The 22957-nt window shown below is 38.6% G+C and overlaps 1 protein-coding gene across 14 annotated transcripts in view; it reads right to left on the bottom strand.

Moving 5' to 3' along the window:
• Positions 1 to 22957, bottom strand: part of TNRC6B (trinucleotide repeat containing adaptor 6B) — a 136672-nt gene that overhangs the window by 71294 nt on the left and 42421 nt on the right. The window contains exon 1 of one of the 14 annotated variants that reach the window (XM_066184175.1): positions 12583 to 13004. The exons of 12 other annotated variants lie outside the window; for them this stretch is intronic. In XM_066184175.1, coding sequence (XP_066040272.1) covers positions 12583 to 12587 — 5 coding nt within the window. In that variant the 5' untranslated portion in view covers positions 12588 to 13004. Of the gene's footprint in view, positions 1 to 820; positions 887 to 12582; positions 13005 to 22957 lie in introns of those variants that run through there. One more of the 14 variants, XM_066184176.1, reaches the window with a different exon arrangement.

Genomic DNA, 22957 nt, shown 5'->3' with positions numbered 1-22957 from the left:
TTTTTGATTCATCTATTTTTATAGTCCTGATACTGTGCACCACTCACTAGCTGCACTTTTTTTTAGAAAGTTAACTTTTTATCATGCCTTCTAGAAATAAAGCATAGATTAAACCACCTAGTCTAGACATGCAACTCTTACTAATTGCTAAATAAACAACCATTTCCTTATTTCTTATGCAAAGATATAAGCAAGTTTACGTGAAAAGTGTTCACTGTATCCTCAGGCATTTGTCTAAACTAAGGGTAGCCTCCCACCAGGGAAAGAATTTCTTTTAACTATGCTGTTATCCCTATGGAATTGGTGCCTGCCAAATCTCAGCAGTCAGTCATCTGAGAGCTTTTCCTATTTGCACTGAGTGCAGTAGACAAGATTTCTGAAATCTTGATTGAGGGTTCTCATTCCCTGTCTCTTTCCAGGAATTATAATTTACAGCTTAAGTGATGAATTTTACTTGCTGCTTACGTCATTCACAGACAGAGTACCAGATCAACCTCTAACTTCAATCCTATGTAAAGATCTTCTGCTTTTGAATACAGTAGTTTAAGATAACTTAAGAATTTTTTAAAATAGTAAATAATCAATGAGGACCGAATACACATCTTGCTTACAAAAATCTGGCGTCCGTTTATACTCAAGAAGATGGAAACATTTTAAAACTAACTACATATTACTTTCAAAGAAGAAATCTCTCTTGCAAACCAAGTCAGTTCTAGAATAGCTATATTCCAGAAAGCTGGCATTCCTTCACAATATGGAAATTCCCATTAGAAAGTTGCTTCAACATACAAAAATTCTAAGATTACAGGAACTTGCATACCCCATACAACATGGCAATGGATAATCTTCCAGGCACGGCCACTCTCTTGTTCTGTTGCAGAAGAGGGAAATTCTAAAGCAAAGCATAATCCAGAAAAAATCCAGAATGAGGAAACCACCATTACTGCCACCTCAGAGACTATAAAAGAGCACCAAAACGGTATATAGAAAATAAAAATGTTAAGTTACAAGAGGAAAAGTGAGGTAAAAATTACAGTGATGTAAATGAAATTTTAGCATTTAAAATATTTCTCAAGTACCAAGATAAAGCTGATTTGTCTTGTTAAATTCTCTACCCAAGTAGTGTTTGCTACTTTTAGGTTACTTTTTGCCTTGTTGCATTATGCAAGATTATTTTTAATCAAAACCACACATTTCTCATGTTCAGTGATGGCATGAGACACAAACAAATGCATACAACTCACAGACTATAATCTTCAAGGAGTAACAGACATTCTTTACTTCCAAATGGTTAGAAGTGTGCAGCCTTTTTCAGAAAAGCATTCAGCACACAGGTCCACCTAAGTTCGGCATCTTTCCAGTGATGAATATAATTCTGACCTCTACTGACAGAAGATCTGAAGACTCCTATCTTTAATTAACCTCTTCCTATCTACCAATGATAAATATCCTGAGTGTGGAACACAGCAGTTTCCTTTTTTAGACACTAGGCATAACCAGTGTATGATCATGACATGAATGTAAGACATTCACCATTCTACAAAACGCTGCACTTCTAATCTACTCAGTTAAACCTCCTCTTGATCCTCTCTAAGAAAGGTAGCTCTGTACAAAGACAGGTCAACTGTTTGCTGCTATATAAAGCTGAAGGTTAAAATACGTAAGCTGATGTGGGAGACTATTTCCTGCTGAAAGAAAAGCCCTTTAAACACTAGAACCTCAAATCTAATTTGTCCGCTTATTGATGCGTCCATGCATACTGCCAGAGCAAAGCATCTGTCTTTCTGTAAAGCCAGTGTTTTGGAAAAATGGTTAACACTGGTAGTGTTAGCAGAAAAGTCAGCATGACCTTATAGTAGAAGCAATACAGAATTCAGTCACACACGTAAGCATTTTAGCAGCATAGTTAAAATTCCAAATTTTAGGTGAAAGACCAGACCTTTAGCTTTAATCAAATCTATCTGCTAAGATGGAGGTGCCAACTGGACTTACAGTTATCAGTAAATGTGACCTAAACTTGACTGACTTAAATGGGGAAGTGCACCAAGTATGAGTCACCAACTTTTACTTATGCTCTTTCTAAACAGCATAAAACAAACAAAAAAACCCATTTGGCTTCACTGGAAACATCATTCTTTGTTAAACCAGCCTTTTATAAGCTTACTCTTAACTAACATCTTGTTTTAACAAGAGAGTGGGATAAACTTTATTCAGCCACTGATGATATGCTACTGAAATTAGGGGACAACACAGCTCATAATGAAACAAGTCAGCTGGGTCTCCCACTTATCACTGCAAGAATCTAGCCCATAACACTGTTACAGATAGTGACTGGGTAACAACTCCAAACTCAACAACTCATCACTAGATGGTTACAGTATTTCTGGAAAACCTGCTGGGAAGAACTATACAGTTTAATTACAACGTATTACCGGCTGTAATAGGTGAATAAAGCAAGAACTGCCACAACAACATCCATCTCTAAAGTGGTCCAGGCTTATGCAACAAACCTTACAAACTCAGTTTAAAGGTCTTCTGGAGCCACAGCCAAAGGCAATTAGAACTTGTAAACACACAAACAGCTAAAACTGAAAAGGAAACTCAAATGATTTTCTATGGGACTTGTTTGGAAGGAGTGGTTGTGCGGCGCTTGGTTGCTGGCTGGAGCTAAACCACGTCAGGAGGGTGAGTAAAAAAAGCAGACCACTTTAATACTCCAATTATTATTCTGATTTTCATTACCTACCAGTTAAATTTTTAGACACATCCTCGAAGTGCACACCACTCAGAGACAATTCTTTCCACAGAATGAGGCATAGTCACACTGCACACACCAGCAGACATCAGTGTTTCAGCTTCTCAGGAGTGAGGTATTGTACTATTAAGCTTTTGATACTTGGACTTTTTTTCAAAACTATTTAGCATTTTTGTTACTTTCAACAGACAAAATGAGAATTACTTCCTGGTAAGCAAACAAGAACCACCTCAGTGCTTTGTTTAGTTATAGGTTTTTTTTAGTTTGCATTTTCTGGCTAAGTTCCACATTTATATTTTAGGAAAATAACCTCACTATACATTTGCATAAAGCCTCAGTTAGCAAGACACAGCACACAGATTAAGGTACCCCAGGGAAAAAAAAGAAAAACTCCCCTTTGCTGCTAGAGCCTGGTATTAATGATATTTAGCCTGGAAAAGAAGTCCCTTTTACTGTGAAATGGGACTTTAAAATCCCTGTCAAGATTTTTACCAGTACAGAAAAATAATTCATAATGGTGATGTTCATTCTATAATAACATTTTAGATCAAAACCTTCTTCCTAAAGGGAACTCCTGAAATAACCAGAGCTGTTCATATATTCAATAGAAGCTACTCAAAGATTTTACTTCAGGAAGGAACAAAATATGAGGCATCAAACCTACAGCAGGTTCTCACTTCTTTCATACTGCACTGAAGAATAACAATATTTAAAGCCTCATTAAAAACTCCGCAAGTGTTAAATATAGAATGTGAATTTCAGTTTAATGAAGAGTCAACTTCAGGCAGACCGTCTCTGAACTACGTTTCACTTCACTACTTCAGAATATCAAAGAAAATAAAATTTCAGGGCATTTTCTTTATGTCATTAGTATTTCTCAAGGTAGCATGCAGAGCAGTAGCTTTTAAGCCTGAATTCCTCTTACAGGCAGAAAAAGCCCTTAGTTTGACCTCAAGGCACTGCACTAGGATTTGTCATGATTTGTGACCTAGCTACATTAATCACACTCCTTACCAAGTGGAAACCCACAAGTGCTGAACCAACCTTTAATACCGAAGTTTTAGCACGTGAAATTTTGAGAAAGGCGAATTACACAATTCCATCTTTTTATCCACACTACAATTTTGGTTAAATCAGCTTTGTTCACATAAATCCATGAAGGAAGAAAAAAAGAAGCATCATTCTATTCATAATTCAATACAGCTGTGTATGACTGGCTTCAACCCCAGGCCACAAGCCAGGAACTTCTGAGTTCAAATCTGGCTCTGCCTTTGCCTTTCTGTGTGGCCTTCAGAGAGCCTCTGAATTTCTTTGCTTCTCCTCCTACATCTGCACACTTACCTTACTGAAAGGCACTTGCTTCTTTTGTGCAGGCTTCTCCCAGACACAAAACCCGAACTGACTTTGAGAGCCATTTTTATTGTGTATTGAACACCTATGCCCTACCAAGAAGTCCCTCTACCTGTCAGTTGACACCTGGTGGTTTTTAACTGTAGTAACTGCCAACACGCACTTACTACATATATGCATACACACATCCATATCAGACACGCACAAATATAAAAAAAAAGTAGTAAGCTGGAAAACAATTATTTCAGAGCTTCTTAACAAAGAATGATGAAAAAAGAAAACTGAGTAACATGCTATAATTAAACTTACAGTGAAGAGCAATCTGCAACCTTGTTCTTATTTATGCACTGAGCCAGTGATGAAGCCTGCTTTTAACAGCTTAACATTAAAACCATAGAGCAAACAATGCTCAAGCTAAAATGATCACAACTATTAATATTTAGAATAGTACTTAAACAATAGAAAAATGGCCTAAGAATGCAAAGGGGAAGAAGCATTTAAACTTAACCAAGTTATCTAACACTAACTGAAGCATCATTTAAAAGGTAAGTTTTTTTAAGCAAAAGATCAAGGAAAGTTACATAAACTTAAGCTGACCCCACACCTGCAAGTCCATGGTAGGAGAGTTTCACTTCACATTACCTGGACTGAAGCAGAATGTAACAGAAACTGACACAGCCAACCTCAGCTTCTTCTGAGCACGAAACACCCAAATGCAGCTCATCATCTTTAAAACAGTCACTTTAAACCCACATCAGAGAAACAATCTTGTCACAAAAACTTTATCGAGATAGGCTGACTTTCCAAAAATGTACCCGTTTGGTTTTTAATGGCCTGACTACAGCAAGCTAGCTTGAAGAACTCTGCACCTGTGGCTTTAGGGTACTTCAAGCTGCCATGGTAAATTCTAGTCTCTCAAAGTTTAGCTTTTGTCTGCTTTTGCCATTTTTATCTTGTTATACTTAAAATCTGGTAAAAACATACTTCCTACAGTTTTTCTGTGTCAGGATATGTGCTTTATTTATAGTAACTGGCAAATGTAGAGCAAAACTATCTCCTAATTAACAACACAGCAGAGTTAATTTGATGCAGAATGTGTTATTTTGTGATAAAAAGTCACTCAAGGACTTAATCAGAAGACACCATTCCAGAATAGCTACCAGGTAAGATGGGGTGGTTAAATGCAAATTCAGATAGCTTTTGCACAAGAAGACTAAACTGGTTAAAACAGCTGAAAAGTTATCTGCATGTAAGGCTTAGGATTCTCCCATCCCAGGTCACTTACTAAGCCTTCCTACTATAATTCAGAGGCTTTCAAACCATATTTGCCTATTAAGGAAAGTTAGGAGAAATACCTTACTGAACAAGTATATGTAGCCAAACTTACTAGGAAGATTTACTCTCCATCCAGATGAGATTTTGTTTAGAGTTTCCCACACCACACCACCATCAGTGTGTTTCCATCAGACAAAGCAGTGACAAATGCTACAGCAAGGCCAGCGTACTGGTTAGCAAGTGTTCCTGCCAAGGTGATCTAGATGTGCTCTTGAATAGAATTACAGCAGACAGGGAAAGACAAAAATCAAAGAAAAATAACCCTAATGCCTCTTACTCTCTCTCTCTCAGCATTGCTTGGTCTGGTTGATATGTATCAAGGAGATAATGTGAACATTACCTGCAAAGTAACAGAAAACTCGACTCTGTAACACAAGGCCATTTAATTTAAATTTCCCTTAAATATTGTTACAACTAACTTCTGTAGCACCAGGCTGAACCTTCTTTTATACTAGGCTGAAAAAGGCTTTTGTGGTTTTACTTTAGGTTAACCAAGCATTTTTAGAGGCAACTTGAACCTAGCCCACATTTAGATTCCAACTAGTGCACATGAACTTGTAAAGACATTCACAAAGAAAAACAGAGCTAGACATAAAATGACATATATATATCCTCAAGAGGACATCCTTTTATTTCTATGTGCTATATTTTTAACCAGTTTTGTTCACTTACACTTAAAACTGGTGAAGTGATCACTGTATTATTTTGTATTTTTCTAATATTTATCATAGAAGATCCCTTGACTAAAACAGTGAGGTAGTAACACTAATAGTACCCAAGTAAAATCTAACAAAATAGGAAAGGTTTATTTGTATAGTCTTAACCAGGATATAGAAGAATTAATTTTTAAAAATTCACGTGGAAATGAAACAATCTACTATTTTCTGCTTCACAGGACAACTGGTTTTCAGTGCACATAGGAACAAGCTAGGAAAAAACACATGCTAACTTATGGTACCTTTTGCCCTCTCTTCCCCTGCATATGAAAGGTAGCCATTTTAACCTTTATTGTCTTTAAACTCCCTCCAAGTAAGAGGCAGAACAGCCTGGAAAAAAATCCAGCAAGAGCTACCAGATTAGAATTTCCAAGCCTTATAATACCAAAATTCACTTGTATGTTGTGATGAAGTCATCCTCCCTATGAACTGTTCAGCAAAAGATGAGCACAAACATGCTGTATATTTAGCCGGCAAAGTGATGTATCAGAATGTATCAGTTTCAGTTTAGTGGACGGAGTTCTCAGTAGTAGTCAACCTCTTGCCAAAGAAAGCTGTTTTGCAGTCAAGTATATCTAGAGTACCAAACCAGAATGTGTTTTAAATCAGACCCTGAATCTGGTATGATTGCTTAAGCAAAATTGTATACAATTAAAAATATAAATGCTTATACAGAAGCTGCAACAAGAGTTCGAATGCTGCTACATAAGCACTCTAATATTAAGTTGCAATGTCTCCTACTACCAACACGAAAATTCAAACCGGGGGGGGGGGGGGGGGGTGTGAATAGTGGAAGAAAATACTCAAGACTTATTTTAAGGAAGGTTTAAGTGACACAGGACACTGCATCCTGGAAAACTGGATAGCTCAGACACAACCAAGTTCACAAACATACAATGAACCACAATGACAACACATTAGTGTATATTTGCCACAGAGCACACGTAAAATGGGACAATTAAGCTCAACTCTAATTAATGCTTAAGTGGCATTAACAGATTATATATTTAACTTTTACCATTTTCATATAGGTCAACTAGCTCAAAAAACTCAGAATCTACAACAGTTGTTTTGAAATCCCCAATTCTAGCAGTGTCAATGCAGCTTAAGTTTTGCCATTTTCCTATGTGCCCAACAGCAACTAAGATTACAAGTGGACAGCAGATCTGTGACTCTGTTATTCAGCAAATGCTGTGCTTAAAAGGGGGAAAAACCCCTTACTGAGCATAGCAGAAATAATTCTCCTGTTGGTTTATTTTTTAAAGAAATACTTCTTCTCTGATCCAGAAATTGAGGCAATCTGCTTTAGTTCAAATTGGTTCAGCTGCTATACTCAGACCTGTATTTCAGGAAGCCTTAACCCTGTATCTGCTAAGCACACTGGGAACGATGAGCATGCTTCCCTTATAATTTTAGCATGCACAGTGGGGTTTCATGTACTTTTAAGGAACTAAAAAAAAATAGTCACCTTGATTTAAAAAAGTTCATGCCATTCTGTTTTTTAGTTGCTGAAGTAACTATGCTATTTAAAGCACACCCAACTACAATGGAGCTCTATGTCAAAATGATGCTCTTCTGACACAACTTAGACAACTATTATTTGTTGCAGAGAATGTATCTATAAAAATAAACATAAAAAGCTGAAGTGTTTTTTCGCTAGACTACCTTCCTGTAACATTTCTTGCTGCTCTTATTGGAGCTACCTCAAAATTTGTTGATCTTCCCCACTGTTAAAACGTGGCCTCACATATCCCATCCTAAGAGAACTCCCCTGTTGGCATGAAATCAAACACAGTTGTATCTTGTTTCGGTTTTGTTGTAGTAAATTCCAAGGTCACATTTCACTTCCAGAAGTCTCAATTTAACACACGTTTTTATTAATATAAACATGCTTTATACTTTTAAGCATTTTTCCACCTATCAGTGTCAAGGTACTTTTAGATGATTTTCTCTGCCTAACATAAACAAACATCCATTTAATTGAGTTCAGACAAAAATTGCAGCACTGTAAGGAGCCGTAGACAACTTTCATTCTTACTAACTGTGGTTTTTAACAAAACTGCCCTCACTAGTTTATCTCCAGCTGTATTAGCAGACATTTTTCCATTGTGTTTAACCCATTTTGGTTTGTTATGCCTTTAAAGTTCATCTAAGTGTTTTATTAATCTATCTTCTCTTAGGTTTCTGAAAAAACTCCAGGGGTTGTATCTTGTGGGGTTTTTTTCCCCACATGACTAAACAGGCTAATTAAAAGTAGTCCTTAAAATACAATATTTTGAATGAAAAGTCTTTCCATTTACCCATGCTATAAGACCCAAATACCACATCAACCAGTTCTTAAGACACAACGTTCCAGAAATAATTAAAAAACACACAATTGTAGTAGCAGCAAGGCATTTCATTCCTAAACTATAATGCCAGCATACTGTATACAGGCAAGAAAATAGCCTTTAAAATTACAATATCCATTAACCATAGGAATTCCCTTCAGAAGAGTGCTGATGGCACAAAAGAAAAACAAATCACGGTCTGCCTATATCCATGCTGCTCCCAGAATACATGTTTTGTCTTGGCAAGAAAAAAACCCCAAACCCACCAAAATAAAACTCCAACCAAACAAAAACCACAAAATCCCCCTGTTGTATTCTTTAGTTGGAAGCCCATGTGTAAAGGAGAACTTAAGCAGTTACAAGTGCTAAATGTACAGCTCTGAAGCTGGAATTCACCACAAATACAGAAAAGCACCACAAATACAGAAAGGCACCATTCCTTCTGTGTTCTGAGGAATAATTACGGCACCAGCACAACAACACAATAGAAATGTTCTCAATATATAGTATTTATATCCATGATAACTCCACATTTGCCTTCAAGGCTGAAATGGCCAAAAAACTGTTATCTTGACACCCAACTTTAAGCAACTTTTTTGACCAATATCTGAAATACAGCACATGCAATCATACCATATAAGACTGTTAATGCTAGCATCACATTAGCAACTACAGATTTTAGAAGAAATACATCTTTGTATTAATCTAACCTGAATTTTACATCTGTTTAAAAAATCAATTCTGGAGCAGTAATGTTAGCCCAGTATTCAAAGTTTTGCTACTTGAAATCTCAGGTAGCAACACTGGAACCCTGATGCTCACACCTGATTCCCTTGACAGGACATGAAATGCAGGTCCTTGGAGCTAAACATCGTATGTATCTTATTTTCTTGCCTCAATTCTTGAGCTGTTTAAAAGAGGAAACCAATACTGAACAAGGTGAAGCAGCTCCTAGAAAGGTAGTAGATGATTTCTTAATCAAATAAAGCAAAAAACTGAAACTTTCAGTTATGAACCAGCTGAAGAAAGTACCAAGGGTGCAGCTTCCAAGAAATACTGTTCAAAATAAACTGTAAAGTTCTCACCTTCCACCCTGGTCCAAAAGGAATGTAGATCCATAATGACCAGAATTAAGAAGTCTGCTTCAAGATGTGAGACAAGTTTCTAAAGGGGTACTAGGCAAGTTGTGGATAAAAACTCTCTTCCAGAAATACTTTATTTCTATGGATTTTTTCCTCATAGATTTAGATGCTTTGTCCTCTACTAAGCCACCTATTAATAAGAAACAAAAATCTTAAAAAGGTTAAGTTTAGCTGAAATCAGCTGGCAAAGACTGCATGATCTTACAAAGTTTATTTTTCTTCCTTCTCAGCAGGAGAGAAAGAGGCTAAAAGAAAAGCAACTGAAATTAAGCATACTGATCTATCAGCCACTTGTTTTCCCTGATTTTTTTCCCATTAGAACTGCAGACTCCTGTATATTGAAGCTCAACGGTAATAAGGCTTTTCTTGTCAATTATTTTTCAAGAATCTCTTACATATAGAACAAAAATCTCCAGGGGTTCTGCTGACTACAGACTTCACTGTAGCTTTCAACCTACTAAAACAGTCTGCTTTGGAAAGGGACTGATTCCTGTAGGCACCAATAACAATTGACATGCAATTACAAACCAAAATTGAATAAAGCTTCTGAACGCAGCATCATCACTGCAAACTGAACGAAGCCAAAAAACTGCCCTACCCCCATGCCTCTGTAAGCTTCAAACTGATCTAGAAACTGCAACTCAAGTCAGGTCTCCCAAAATTAAGTATTTTGTTCCCACTGTACTGCAGGAATGCACTGAATACAAACAGCATAGAGAATTGCCCAGATTCACACTTAAAATCCTATGGCTGCACAGACTGCACGGTCCTCAACACACTCTGCAGTAAGATCTGAGGGGTCAAAAGCATATTTATAAGAGGAATTATTTAAATTGGTCTTTGCTATTCAGAGCTGCAGTCTCACAAAGCAGCTCACATGTTTGACAGACTCCTGATTCAAATAATTTCTATTATTCTCAATAGCTGCCTTTTGTCTGACCCACAACAGCTTCTGTAGCTAGAAGCAGTTGCAGTTATTGGGAACCACCCTGTATTCCATCACCTTAACCATTAAGCTATATGTACAAACATCTACACATTCTGGAAGCATGTAACATAGGCAGTAAGTCACGAAGGCAAAAAAAATACGGAAATGTGAGTACTGTTCTGAAGTGCAGATTCTGGGAAGACTACATCCTACAAAACTGCCAGCTCAGGACACAATTTGGGTTTTCTTTACTTCCTCAGTTCAGCGATCCTGTTATACAGCAACTATCATATAAACTACAGTAATTAATGTTTCTGTCCAGTAAGCACCAAATGTGAGAATATCCCTACTTTAGACTGCATTTGAAAACAGTTCTAATGTCTAATCATTGTTTGTCAATCAACAGGTAGATTTAACATATTCTGGCTACATCCAGATCTCCACTGAGCCCAAGAAGGCTGTGAATAATAAAAGCCATCAGGGTACATCATGTCAAAAACAACAAGCTTTTACAGCATTTCCCCACATACCTGCCAGTAACATAAGGGTGGAATCTAGTAAGTTCATTAACCCTAAGCAAGGGGCACGTGTTATTTCCTGTATTAACTGAGTTATCCATTACTGTTAAACGCTTAATGACCAAAATTACCAGAAAAATACACTACTTAGAATTTGAGCGGAGTTCTCTTTTATTGTCTTCCTCTAATTTAAAATTTAAAACAAACCCCCAAAAAACTCAAAGACACCACCTCTTAATTTCCATGAGAAACTTAACATACTGCAGAATTATTTCAAATATTTGCTAGTCACTGCAGGAAAAAAAGTCCTAATATGTACAAGACTATAATGACAACAGACAGATACATTTTCAGTAAGTTTACTGAAACCTGTCTCCTTCATTTGTGTTTACCTGTATACACATAAGGCCACAAAGAAATATAAAATATGTGCCATCTTGTACGTTTATAAAGTTGACTTGCTAACCACAACCAGTGCACTAACACACTGCAATGTGGAGTACATTCAAATGATTATTTGCAGAATTATCTGCTGCCCACATGTTCAGCTACAAAAAATACCACAACGCATTGCCTGTGAGGAAGGGGTGAAGAATAATGTATACCACCACAGAATTTTTTTCACTTAACCTCACAGAAAGGAGCATTACATCACACTCATACAATGCAGGAGGAGGGGCCTGTTCTCAGAAAGCAAGCTCTAGCTATTTCCCTTTAATTTTCTGCTTGTTTCTGGAGGGAGTTGCAAAAATAACTCGGATTTAAATTTTCAGCAACAGAGAAGGGTGGGGAAAAAGAAAAAAAAAGACAAAGGGCAGCCCTTCGCCTACATTTACTAAGGTGGAGATGAACGCTTGCTTTCCATAGAACACAAAACCCGGCAGTGGCCAGTATCCCGCACATTCCTGAATACCTGGCGCATGCCGGATATTCAGCCAGCCGCGGCCGAGCTCGCGCGGGAGCCCCGCGGCGGCAGCGCCGGGCCCGGCGACAGCTCCGGCCCCCGCACCGCTCCCCAGGGCTCGGCGAGGAGGCTCCGTCTCTGCTCCCGCGGAAGGCACGGCCCCAGCCAGCTCCGCGCCGACCCAGCAGCAGAAAGAATCCGAGCCCGGCTTTATACATGCAAATTTTTGCAGCACATTTAAGAGCTCCAGGTGCTGAGGGGAACAAATCTCTCTTTAAAACGCCTCTATTTAAATAAAACACGATTTTCAGCACTATCTTGTACTTCACCAGCTCGGAAAATACAAACGATCTTCTGTAATTTGCCTAGGTGTTTTAAATTACAAATATCTTCCAAATCCACATCACACTTGTACGGAGAGCTCCTTTTAAAAAAACCCCAAAATCCACTAAAAGTGCCATATACGTATAAGCAGACAACATCTGAAGCAAGTCTTTGTGCTTGAAAAAAACACCTCTGCAAAACCACAGATAGAAACGGTCAGCTCAGGCTCTTAAAAAAAACCCCGATAGGTAAAAACAATAAAACATCAAAGTACACTAACCTCATAAAGTGCAGCAGTGCTTAAATCCAGCGAGTTGAGGCATACAAGGTAGAAATGCAAATGGAAAAAAAATCCAAAAATGGTTTTGTGTTTTTTTGCTTTTTTGTTTGGTTTTTTTTTCTTTTTTGTTAGTTTTTTTTTTCGCTCTCTCTTTTTTTTTTATTTCAAACGTTCAGAACCCAGCAGACAGTCCGTCGGCCATTTTGCCTGCGCTCCCTCGCTCTCTCCTCTCACTCCCTCCCTCTCGCTCCTGCTTGCTCTCTCTAAGAGAAGGAGCTTTTTTGCGACCTTCAAATACGGGCGGATCACGTGATCCCGGGCACGCTGTCACTCACCGCCTGGGCACGGCCCGCCCCCCGCCTTAAAGGGACAGCGTCCTGCCCGCGTCGGGACGGCCTCCCCCGCCGAGCAGCGCGCCCCGCCGGGATTCTGCTCCCCGCCCTCGTCGGGAAGAGGCGAGGCACAGGGAGGGCTCAGTGGGGGAGTCCTGAGAGTACGGAAGGCGGCCCAGATGGAGCTTCTCTCTTTAAAACCGGCTAAAAAGCCAGCAGCCAATTATGCTAATTCCACATTAGGGCTGCAGAGCCGAAGAGCTGCCAACGGTGAGTGTTCAGTCCCTCCAGCCACACGCCCTGTTCTGCGGTGCACCGGGAACACCGACCCCAGCGCTCGCTTGGAAAAATGAACCCCCATTTTAAGCACAACACCCTCCTGACTCAAGGACAAAAGGTTCACGCTCAGACCAAAATTAATCCAGTACGTAACCAGACTGCCCACACCACACGCACGCATAAACCCGAGATCAAGGTCCAGACGCGGGAGGACCGCAGGACAGCAGAGCAAACTCGATCTCTCCTGCTGCCTTGCCTGCTTTAAGTCTCAGGCTGCAACTCAGCCATTAGGCAGACACTCCACTGCGTCTTCCCAAAAAATTCCATAGATAACCGATCTAACAGCGGTTGAAACAGAGAATCACAGCATCTTATAACATTTAAAAAAATCTGCAGGATGTTTCCAGATGTGCAGAAACAGTAAAGAAAACGGTTCAGCAAAAAGATATGGTGACGCGGGTATGATCCTGCTGTGAGGAGACCTGCTCGTGAGTCAGCTCAACGCAGGTAGGAAATGCTGGAGTTGACTATGTAATGGACTCATGCCTGGCGAGGGAACTGACAGCTCGCTCGGGAAGCTCTCAGGAGCACCCTCAGGTTCGAATCTTTAAAATATACAAGTTTTTAATTCTGTACAGTTATGCAATCTAACGATGTAGAAAGTAAAAAAGCCAAAACACACCTGAACAGGAGGAGAATTTTTAACACGCACACCTTTGTACAGACTTTGCGTCTGGGTGTGTGCAAATTGCTTTAAATACGCTACAGCTAGTATGAAAAGTGCCATCTCAGATCTAACAGTTACATTGCTGCTGTGCTTATACTAACTTCTACTTAATCACTCTGTGTAAAATTATCCAAAGATTAAGTGCTGCTAAATCCTTCAGGCATAAAACCGCTGATGAAGTGTGAGGCTAAGTCTGGCAAGTTGGTTCACTCTGGACCTCGTGACTCAACAGGATGGTCTCCCTTACCCTTTGCACTCTTTTTTTTTTTTTTTTTTTTTTTTTTTTGTATTCTCAGTCTCTGCACAAATTTCTTCAAATTGATTATGATCTGATTTTCTTCACTATGCTTCATCCAGGTAGTAAGCAACAGAAGGAACCCTGCAATCAAACTGTGTTAAGTTGTGCCTTCACAAATTTATATGAAAACCTGCTTTTGCCAATAATTACAGAACCACAGAATATTCTGAGTTGGAAGAGACCCAAAGGATAACCGAAGTCCAACACAAAGGCCCTGCACAAGCCACCCCAAGAATCACACCATGTGCCTGAGAGCATTATTCAAATGCATCTTGAACTCTGTCACAGACATGGTGTTTTTGCCAATACCTTTGACAGGAATTCTTTAAGCATCTAAATCACTCATTCATGACAACAGTATCGAATGAAACTAACTGGAGATCCATGGGAGGGCACTCCAACGGAATTAATCTGAGGGGGGGCAGAAGCTGCACATCTTATGAATGAGAATAAAAATCATTAGTATGTATTATCATAGAACATAAGCCATTGGACTCATCTGGCGGCCACGAAAGGTTAGCATGGCTCTGGTTCTGACATGTTAAGCTCCCACTCTCCTGATAAAGTACAGAAACTCAAACTCAAACAGGGATTCTGCCACTGACGGGATTTCAACAGGACTGCAGCCTGCACTGTAACCATCTGTTTCTATAGGCTCAAGAAACTCTAGTAATAGCTAATGTGAGTTGCATTTTTTGGGTACTTAATGAAATAGAAACAGCTGGATATAACTGCTCAGGTTGCTCGGTCTAAACCAGAGCAGAGAATTGCCCTGCTGGATGTAGCAGATTGGAGTGTTTTGTGGCTGGTTTAATCCAAACACAGCAATTTAGGAAATGTGGTGAAAACTCAGGGAACATCTCATTTGCGGCAAGACCCAAAGAGAACACCACAACTGCTCTAAATCCCTAATGGCAAAATCCAAATCAACTGCTAGGCATCCAATTCACACACTTTCATAAAAGCAAATGTATATGAATATCTATGAAACAGCTACCTACTCCTGAAAAAATACATTAAGTACTGCAGCTACATGTTTTGTGCATGTTCACACTGAGTATGACAGTATGCATTAAGTCACAATTTTATTCCCTCTCAAAAGCCAAATCGTTTTACTGAGACCTATAAATCCTAACTTTACTACTGTTTGCCAACTCTCCATTCTGAAGTCCTGGAAGCCTTTACTTCAAGGAGTTGACAATACTGTGATGACTTTCAGAGCATCCACTTGAGTTGCTATGTATCTAAGTGGAAATAACTACTATAAAATTTCACCTTATCAATGTTCTATTGACAAGGCTTTTTTAATCAGAAAGTAAGTAAATTATCAGTGAGCCAAAAATACTTAGAGAGGCCAGTATGGGTAATTCTTAAATAACTGTAGCCTTAATTGAATTTTTTTCCACTAAACTACCATTTGAAAGGTATTAATTCTTTGCCTATTCTTGTTGGCATATTGATTAAGATGGCTAACGAAAAGGGTTTAGGTTTTTGTTTGAATTGGGAGGTATGTTGAGTTTTGTTTGTTTGTAATGCAGCACCAGTACTTAGATAACAATGGAGTAGAGCATAAAAATACATAGCATATCCACATTCCTTTTCAGAGGGCAATTGCATTTCAAAAACCTAACCATTAATTATTCTGATGCAAATAGGCTGTTAATAACCAGTGTTAATAGGTTATAGCCTTGTTATGTGCTACTAACTTATGTGATTACAAACACTTCATTTCTAAGCTCCTTCCATCTGAGGATCATAAAGCACTTTAAAATCTTTAATGAAGCCTCACAGTGCTCCTATGAGGACAGTATCCAGTATGAGCAGACGTATACATGCACATTAAGAGAGATGCTTATAATCATGGATTCCCTGTGCTAATATCTCAACTAAGACAGGAGAGGAATGGGTTTTTTAATTCATATTAGACTGTATTGTGGTTCTAGTAAGAGCTCATTCTTTTTCATGACCTATCAATAAGAATCAAGCAATTAGCCTTCAATATTTGTACACAGGCATGCTCCAGTGTCCACAGGAACTCAGGTATCCACACCCTCCAGCTGTCATCTCAAAAAAGAGACCAGGTCTGTCTACCTGTAGATCTTCACTCAGATTTAAAAGGATCTGCGTTCATCCCAGTCCCTATGCAAAACTCCCTCTTTCATGAGCAGTCATCTTGTTTGGGCTTAAAGTCCTACAGTTTAATGTCATATCTTACTTTGAAGGCTGCACCCTCATTGTCCCAACACTGAACCCCATCCACTGGGCTTTCTATTCTGCCTATACACCCATGGCAATAAATGTAAGACTTGTATTTTCCCTCAGAAAGTTCTTTATAGCTGATACTATGACAGTGGAAGAGTCAATTAATCTCCCACTAACACACCTCCTCAGCAGAAACCTCAAATATTAACCAGTTTCTCATAGCATGGATGCATTGTCACCAACTGTCCTTTCTCCTGCTGGTGAAGAGTTTGCCTGCTGAAATATTAGAAGAAAAAAGGCAGACTTTATGGCCAAAGTGAACTGAAGCCTACACCCCCTCTACTCTACTGCAGCTCATTAGTTAGATTTCTCCAGATCTCCCTCTCCCAACCCTAGAAGTGAGGTGCAGTAAGAGATGCAAGGTAAATGGAGGCAGATTATTCACCAGTTGCCCAACCAGTCCCCAGCAGTCCAACTGACCGGGATTACAATCCCACCAAGCATAAGTCTCCAAGGTAAAAGGGATCAGTAAAGTGCCTGTCTTTCCTCAGATCAGGCTGAAAACGTAACTCAGGGTAGGGACATGAAGGCAAGGACTATGTTTCATAGTTTCAGTTTCTAATAATAAAAGGCAAGCAGAGAACTCCATAAATTAAGGAAAAAATTAGAAGTCTTAACTATTAGTTGGGTGCTCTTAAAACTGCCATTTGGTTTATTTCAAGGGAAAAATTAAAAACGGTCTCAGTCCTGGATAATGGATGATTCAGATCACTTTTAAATTATTATCTCTGAATAGACATAGATGCTGAAGCCCAACACTTCTGAAAATTGAAGATGATAGCTAATTCTGGATGTACCAATAGACTTTTTTTTTAAGTCTTCACAGCAATTTCATGTAAGCCATTGTGCAAGAGTGATGACCTCCCTTTCTGCAGAAGTGCAAAACTTTCAAGCGTTCAAACATTTTTCAAGGACAAAACGCTCACTCTATGGAAAATGAGGGTTTTGGAGGTCCTCCCCCTTCCACATTTAGTAAATAGATATTTTATGCTGCAGAATTGTGAAAACAGAGCTGGCAGTGGTTCTTAATGTCAGTAATCAAAAGTATAATGTAAATTGTTTCTTCAGAGAAAAAGACCATGACTAAAAGCATCCAACAAAGGAAAAGCTTGCTTGGTTTCTGAAAATGTTGCAGCAGCTTTTGCATCCCTTACACAAAGGCATCTATCAACACATTTTAGGAATTATTATTACTATTCAAAACTTACGTTGCAACACTGCTTCGGAGTCATACTAAGCTCAGACCTTATTCATATTTTGCCAGGGAAAAAAAGAAAGAATACAAGGCCTGAAAATTTCAGTTTAAGAATGACACATGACTTCAAGCCCAAGCCAAGTTCTGACCCTATACATTAATGAAGTGCTCAGGAAAAGATAATGAGTCAGAAGGAAAACTTAATTAACCAAATTTTGTAAACACTAATTTTTCCACCTAATTTTTCTTCAATTTGCTGCAATACTTTCCCTCACTGTTCAGCCTATAAATAATCTACCACTAAGCCTCCACTTCACCAATTCCACCAATGCCCTTTCCAGACTGGAGAAAGAGAAAGCTTTCAATCTGCCTTTTAACAAAGTTGCTGGCTGAACAACAGAACTGAAAGTTCATTTCCTATGAATCTCTGTCACACATCACTGAACCTCAACTTTTCACAGCTCCACTAATCACAGCTTCCTGCACAGCCAGTTCTCCTTTGATGCCAAGGTTTTAACAGTATACTGAGCTCTATGCAGAGCTCTTCCCATAAAGAATTCTGAGCTCTTTCAGTGCCTGGGCAAAAACTAGCATAAACTGCAGCTAATCCCAGAACACACACATGATTAGCTGTTAGAAGGCATAACCAGAACAGACAAGTATTTGTCTTGCCCAGAAACCCTTCTGTTGGTGGAGAAATCAACTTTGATCTCTTCTCTAAGAAGCTATGGAAGTTTAATATATGGGTAATCATATTACACTTTCTTCTCTGCCTCACTTGACCAGAAATGGACAAGAGGCTCCAAGCCTACTTGGGAAAGATAAAGACGAAAAGCCATTGCATGAGACTTAACTACTCTAGGAACTGAAAGAATTGATCCCCAACATCATCTCCCACCAATGAAGTCCACAACTAAATGCTGATTGAGTCTTTATATCCATATCCTTGGAAATTAAATAAGTACTTTCAAGTAACACAACATGCAACAAAGCTTGTATAAATTAATATTCTTAGAATTTCTTTAACCTGCTCATTATCAACCCAGAAGCAGCTTGATTGAAGGCTATAGTTCTATCCTAACAGGTCTTCCAGTTCCTAAAATCCTATAAACTGCCAAAATATCAATGAAATGGGAGACAGTTATCTGTTTAATGCAATTATATGAATGAGAGTGAAAAGAGAATCATAGAATGGTTTTGTTTGGAAAGGCTCTTTAAAGATCATCTGGTTCCAACCCCTCTGCTGTGAGCAGGTACATATTCCACCAGACCACATTGCTCAAAGCCCCATCCAACCTGGCCTCAAAAACTTCTGGGCATCTTTCAAATAAAGAGAAGTTCAGGGAAATTGTATAGTATGTCATCCCACCTATATATACAGCGTTGCTTTCTAATTGTTTTTTATAGCATGAAAATTACTATGCCAGTTACATGACTGATCAAAATGACTTTCTATCAACCGTAGCTGTTATTACAAATTTCAAAAGGAATAATAATTTCATTCATTAAAGCCTTCTTTCGCCCTGTTTAAGCCTTGGAGCTTTAAACATTTTAAAATAGTAGCAAGATTTTTCATCTGACCAGGTTGGAATATTTAAGAAAAAACTTCTTTCATGTCTACAGACACTTTACGACAACAGGATGCTTCCTTTATATGGTGCCTTTAGACATGCTACTGAACTCTACTAAAAGCAGATTTCTTACAAATATTTTTAGGATATCTCAGAAAAGACAAGGAAGATATTTGAACTACAAGTCTTATTCTAGTTCAATCTTTTTTTTGCCCTACCTAAAAGGAAGCTACACTGCACTTTGTGGTTTTTATTGTTTAGTTTTGTTGTTTTTTAAAATTTATTTTTTGAGAGATAGTCCACTACCTCTCTACAAATTTTTCTAATTTGTCTTCAGTTTTAGCATGGGGAGTTCAATCACTGGGCTGGAAACCTTTTGAGCGAAGGAATTTCTGGCATCTCGGCTGAGGCTGGCACCAACCCATTTTCCTTTGTTCTCATTAAAGGAACCATAATATGCTAAGTTAAATAATAATAAAAAAAGTAAGCCAGCCCAAAACAAAATATCCTAGTAAAAGCAGAATATGAAAAGAATGTATTCGGAGTGGATTACTGTAAGAGAGGATTTCCCTAATTTGACTATTTTTTTTTTTTAATAAAAGCACTATTTATTACTGCAAAAATCTGTAAACTGATCTTTCCAAATGACTTGAATGTCTTCCCTGAGAAATTTGCCTTCATGTACAGTCCTTCAGTTTGAAACGTCAGAAAAGGAACAGCTGGCTATCTAGGCAGAAAATTCCACAAGCTGTAGCTGTCATAAATATTCAAATGCATGCAGTAACTTAAAAAACAGTATGACTCCCAAATATGAACAACTTTCACTTAGGGCAAAAAGTCCAGCAAATTTAATCTATCTAGGGAGAAGTAAAAGAAATCATACCAGCTCTCCAGATCACAGCATGCCAGAGGAGCAATGCAGCTTAAGACCTCCAAAATATCTCTGTAAACAAGTTTTTAATTTATACCATCTTTACCACACAGTACAATATTTTTAGTCATACAAAGTAAGTAAGTAAGTAAGTAAGTAAGTAAGTAATATCTTCTACATGGAAATAAAGAGCTTGCTTTTTTCCTTCCATCTCTTTCTTTAACCAATAATGGGCACTTCATCAAGGCTGGTATCTGCATCTTGGAACCAAGACCATTTACCTTTCTCTACTTTAACCTCTGGTATCTCTAAGCCACAGTCATGAAAATTTCTATGTTTTCCACACAAACAAAAAGACATCACAAACTCATTGATATAAAAGCAGTAGGGTTTTTTTTTCCCCCTTGCACTGCTTCATCTCCTTGAAAGAAAGATTCAACCATTCAACCGTTGTGGGTGTACACACAAAAAATACCCAAAAAATGATGAAATGTTTTTTTGAGAGAATGAAGCAGAGAAAAAAGCAGTGAGCATCTTAAATTTGATGAAGGGGGGAATTTTTTTTTATGACTATAATTTATACACATTTATGATGCCACTGGACTTGTGCTAGCAGTCCAAAAACTAAATCCTTAGCAAATCAAAATTAGTTGCACTAACTTAGTGTAGGTACCACAGAAATTCATCTAAACTGTATTTTTATGTTAAGAATATAGACAAAATACTAATTTAGGCAGGACTCAAAATTATTGAAGCCCTTATGATCATACTAGGTTGGAAAAGACCTTCAAGACCATTGTCCTGGGTTGAAGTATATTCTATCACCATCTTCATGAACTGTTGAAACCAGGTGAGGCAGTGCTCCCTGCCTCCTCCACTCTGGCTTATCTTCTGTTAATGGGCCCATCAGCACCTTTGCTACACAGCTCACAGATAACCCCCTCCTGGACTACCTCCTGTTAATGGGCCCATCAGGCCTTATCACATGACTCACCATCCCATTGTGAGATGCTCCACCCAGAGGGAGGAACCAAGCATTCCAACCTGAATATAAGATGAGACTCTGAACACCAGAGAGGCGCTTACCCACTGGATTCCCAGAGGACCCAAGCTACCAGACTTTTCTACAGGATCACTGCTTCAGGAAGACCACCTCATCTGGACTGCTTCCATCACTCCGCTCAGGTTGTATTCTGACTCTGTCAGTGGTCTTTTGTATTATTGCATCTATTTTATTTTACTTTCTTTCCTTTTTTTTCCTATTAAATTGTATCTCTGACTTGGAGCCTCTCATTTGTTTTGCTTTCAAACCACTACAACCATCAAGTCCAGCCATCAACCCAGCACTGCCTTAGATGATTTTGCTTGCTATTCTTTAAGTCTGTTATCCGACTCTCATGGCAGGTGTCATCCAAGAGTTGGCATCTAAATAGCAATGAAATACTGAAAAGAGAGCAATGTTCAGCCATCCATACAAACGATACATCGGAGAGCAGTTACCTTGGGCAGCTCCTTTGGGAGAGACTGAAAAGGCAACTTTGGGAGAGAGAGAAAAGGAACAGCCACTAATCAAACAGACATAAAACTCCCCAACTTCTTGGACAAGGAACTCCAGATGTCAGTAGAGTGTCCAGCAGATAGTTTTTCCTGGAATTCCTGGAAAGGGACTAGAGGACAGGAGTAGGTGGAGGAATGGGTGGTGGTGTCTGAAATATAGAGGCTTTGGGATTTTAGGAATTTGATCAGTATGCAAATACTCTCCCCTTCAACATACAGTAAGCTCTGTAAGACAGTAGCAAATCAGGATATCCTCCATTCCAGTAGCAATCAGAATTACTACTAACTGGAACAACTAGAGATAACAATCAAAGTATCAAGGATATGTGACACTATGGGTATATTGCAGTATCATGTTTATAATAAAGCAATCTGGAACAAAAAGTATTTTTTCTCTGGTTTTGCAAAGACAGGTGTGAAGTAGTCTCTTGAGCAGATGAGACTGCAAATTCAGAAGCAGGCTTTGTGCACTTCCTACTCAGGACAAATGCAGATCCTGGGAGGTGGGGAAAGCCCAAACAAACCGGCCTATTCTCATCACAGGACATCTGGAAGAGAGCACCCTAAAATCCTCATAAAAGAAGTGCCAGAAAATTCCCACTTAGAATGTACACTGTCCAAAATATTTTCCTCTCCCAATATTCAGCAGTGGTGTAGACTAAACCCATTGTGATAATAAGTGGGAACTTCACTTCCAAAGTTGACTTTTTTCTGTGTGACTTCCTTTTTTTTCCCCAGAAGTCATCTGGCTTCCATTTCTTTCCACTTATTAAGAAAATACTTGCAAAAAAGCAGTACATTAAGCTGTAGGTCAGTTGAGGTGTATGAAAAGCCTGTATTTGTTCATGGTTTGAAAGGAAAAAAAAAAGAATCACTGGGGACATGAAATGCAGAGTCTTAAAAATCATGAAATGACAATTGAAAACCTTTTCAAGTTTAACTTTCAGAAGTGGATGCCTAATTTTAAAATATTTTTGCTTAGAATACTCAGACAAGAGTCTTCCTGTGGATAATACTTATTTAAAGTACAAAAACTTCAAAACATTTAAGTATAACACTGAACTGGTAAAATATGGAAGACAATGAAACTTTTGCCATTTTAAAGTGCTTGTGTATAAATTCTGCGTATTGTTCAGAAGTACTACATTGTAAGGATGCAAGTCAGCTTTTGTAACTTTATTGACTTACAAGTCACAGCTAAAACACAGCTGCCTCTACAGATACAGATTTTGCTCCTGTCTCATTCATTTTTACCCACTCAATTGCACAACAAAAGGCAATTC

Source organism: Chamaea fasciata, unplaced genomic scaffold (genome assembly GCF_029207755.1).
Source record: "Chamaea fasciata isolate MVZ Bird 193981 ecotype frontalis unplaced genomic scaffold, bChaFas1.0.hap1 SCAF_5, whole genome shotgun sequence".
In the NCBI taxonomy this organism is placed as follows: domain Eukaryota; kingdom Metazoa; phylum Chordata; class Aves; order Passeriformes; family Sylviidae; genus Chamaea; species Chamaea fasciata.
Note: the sequence above shows the minus strand (reverse complement) of the source record. Positions and strands in the feature narration are given on the sequence as shown.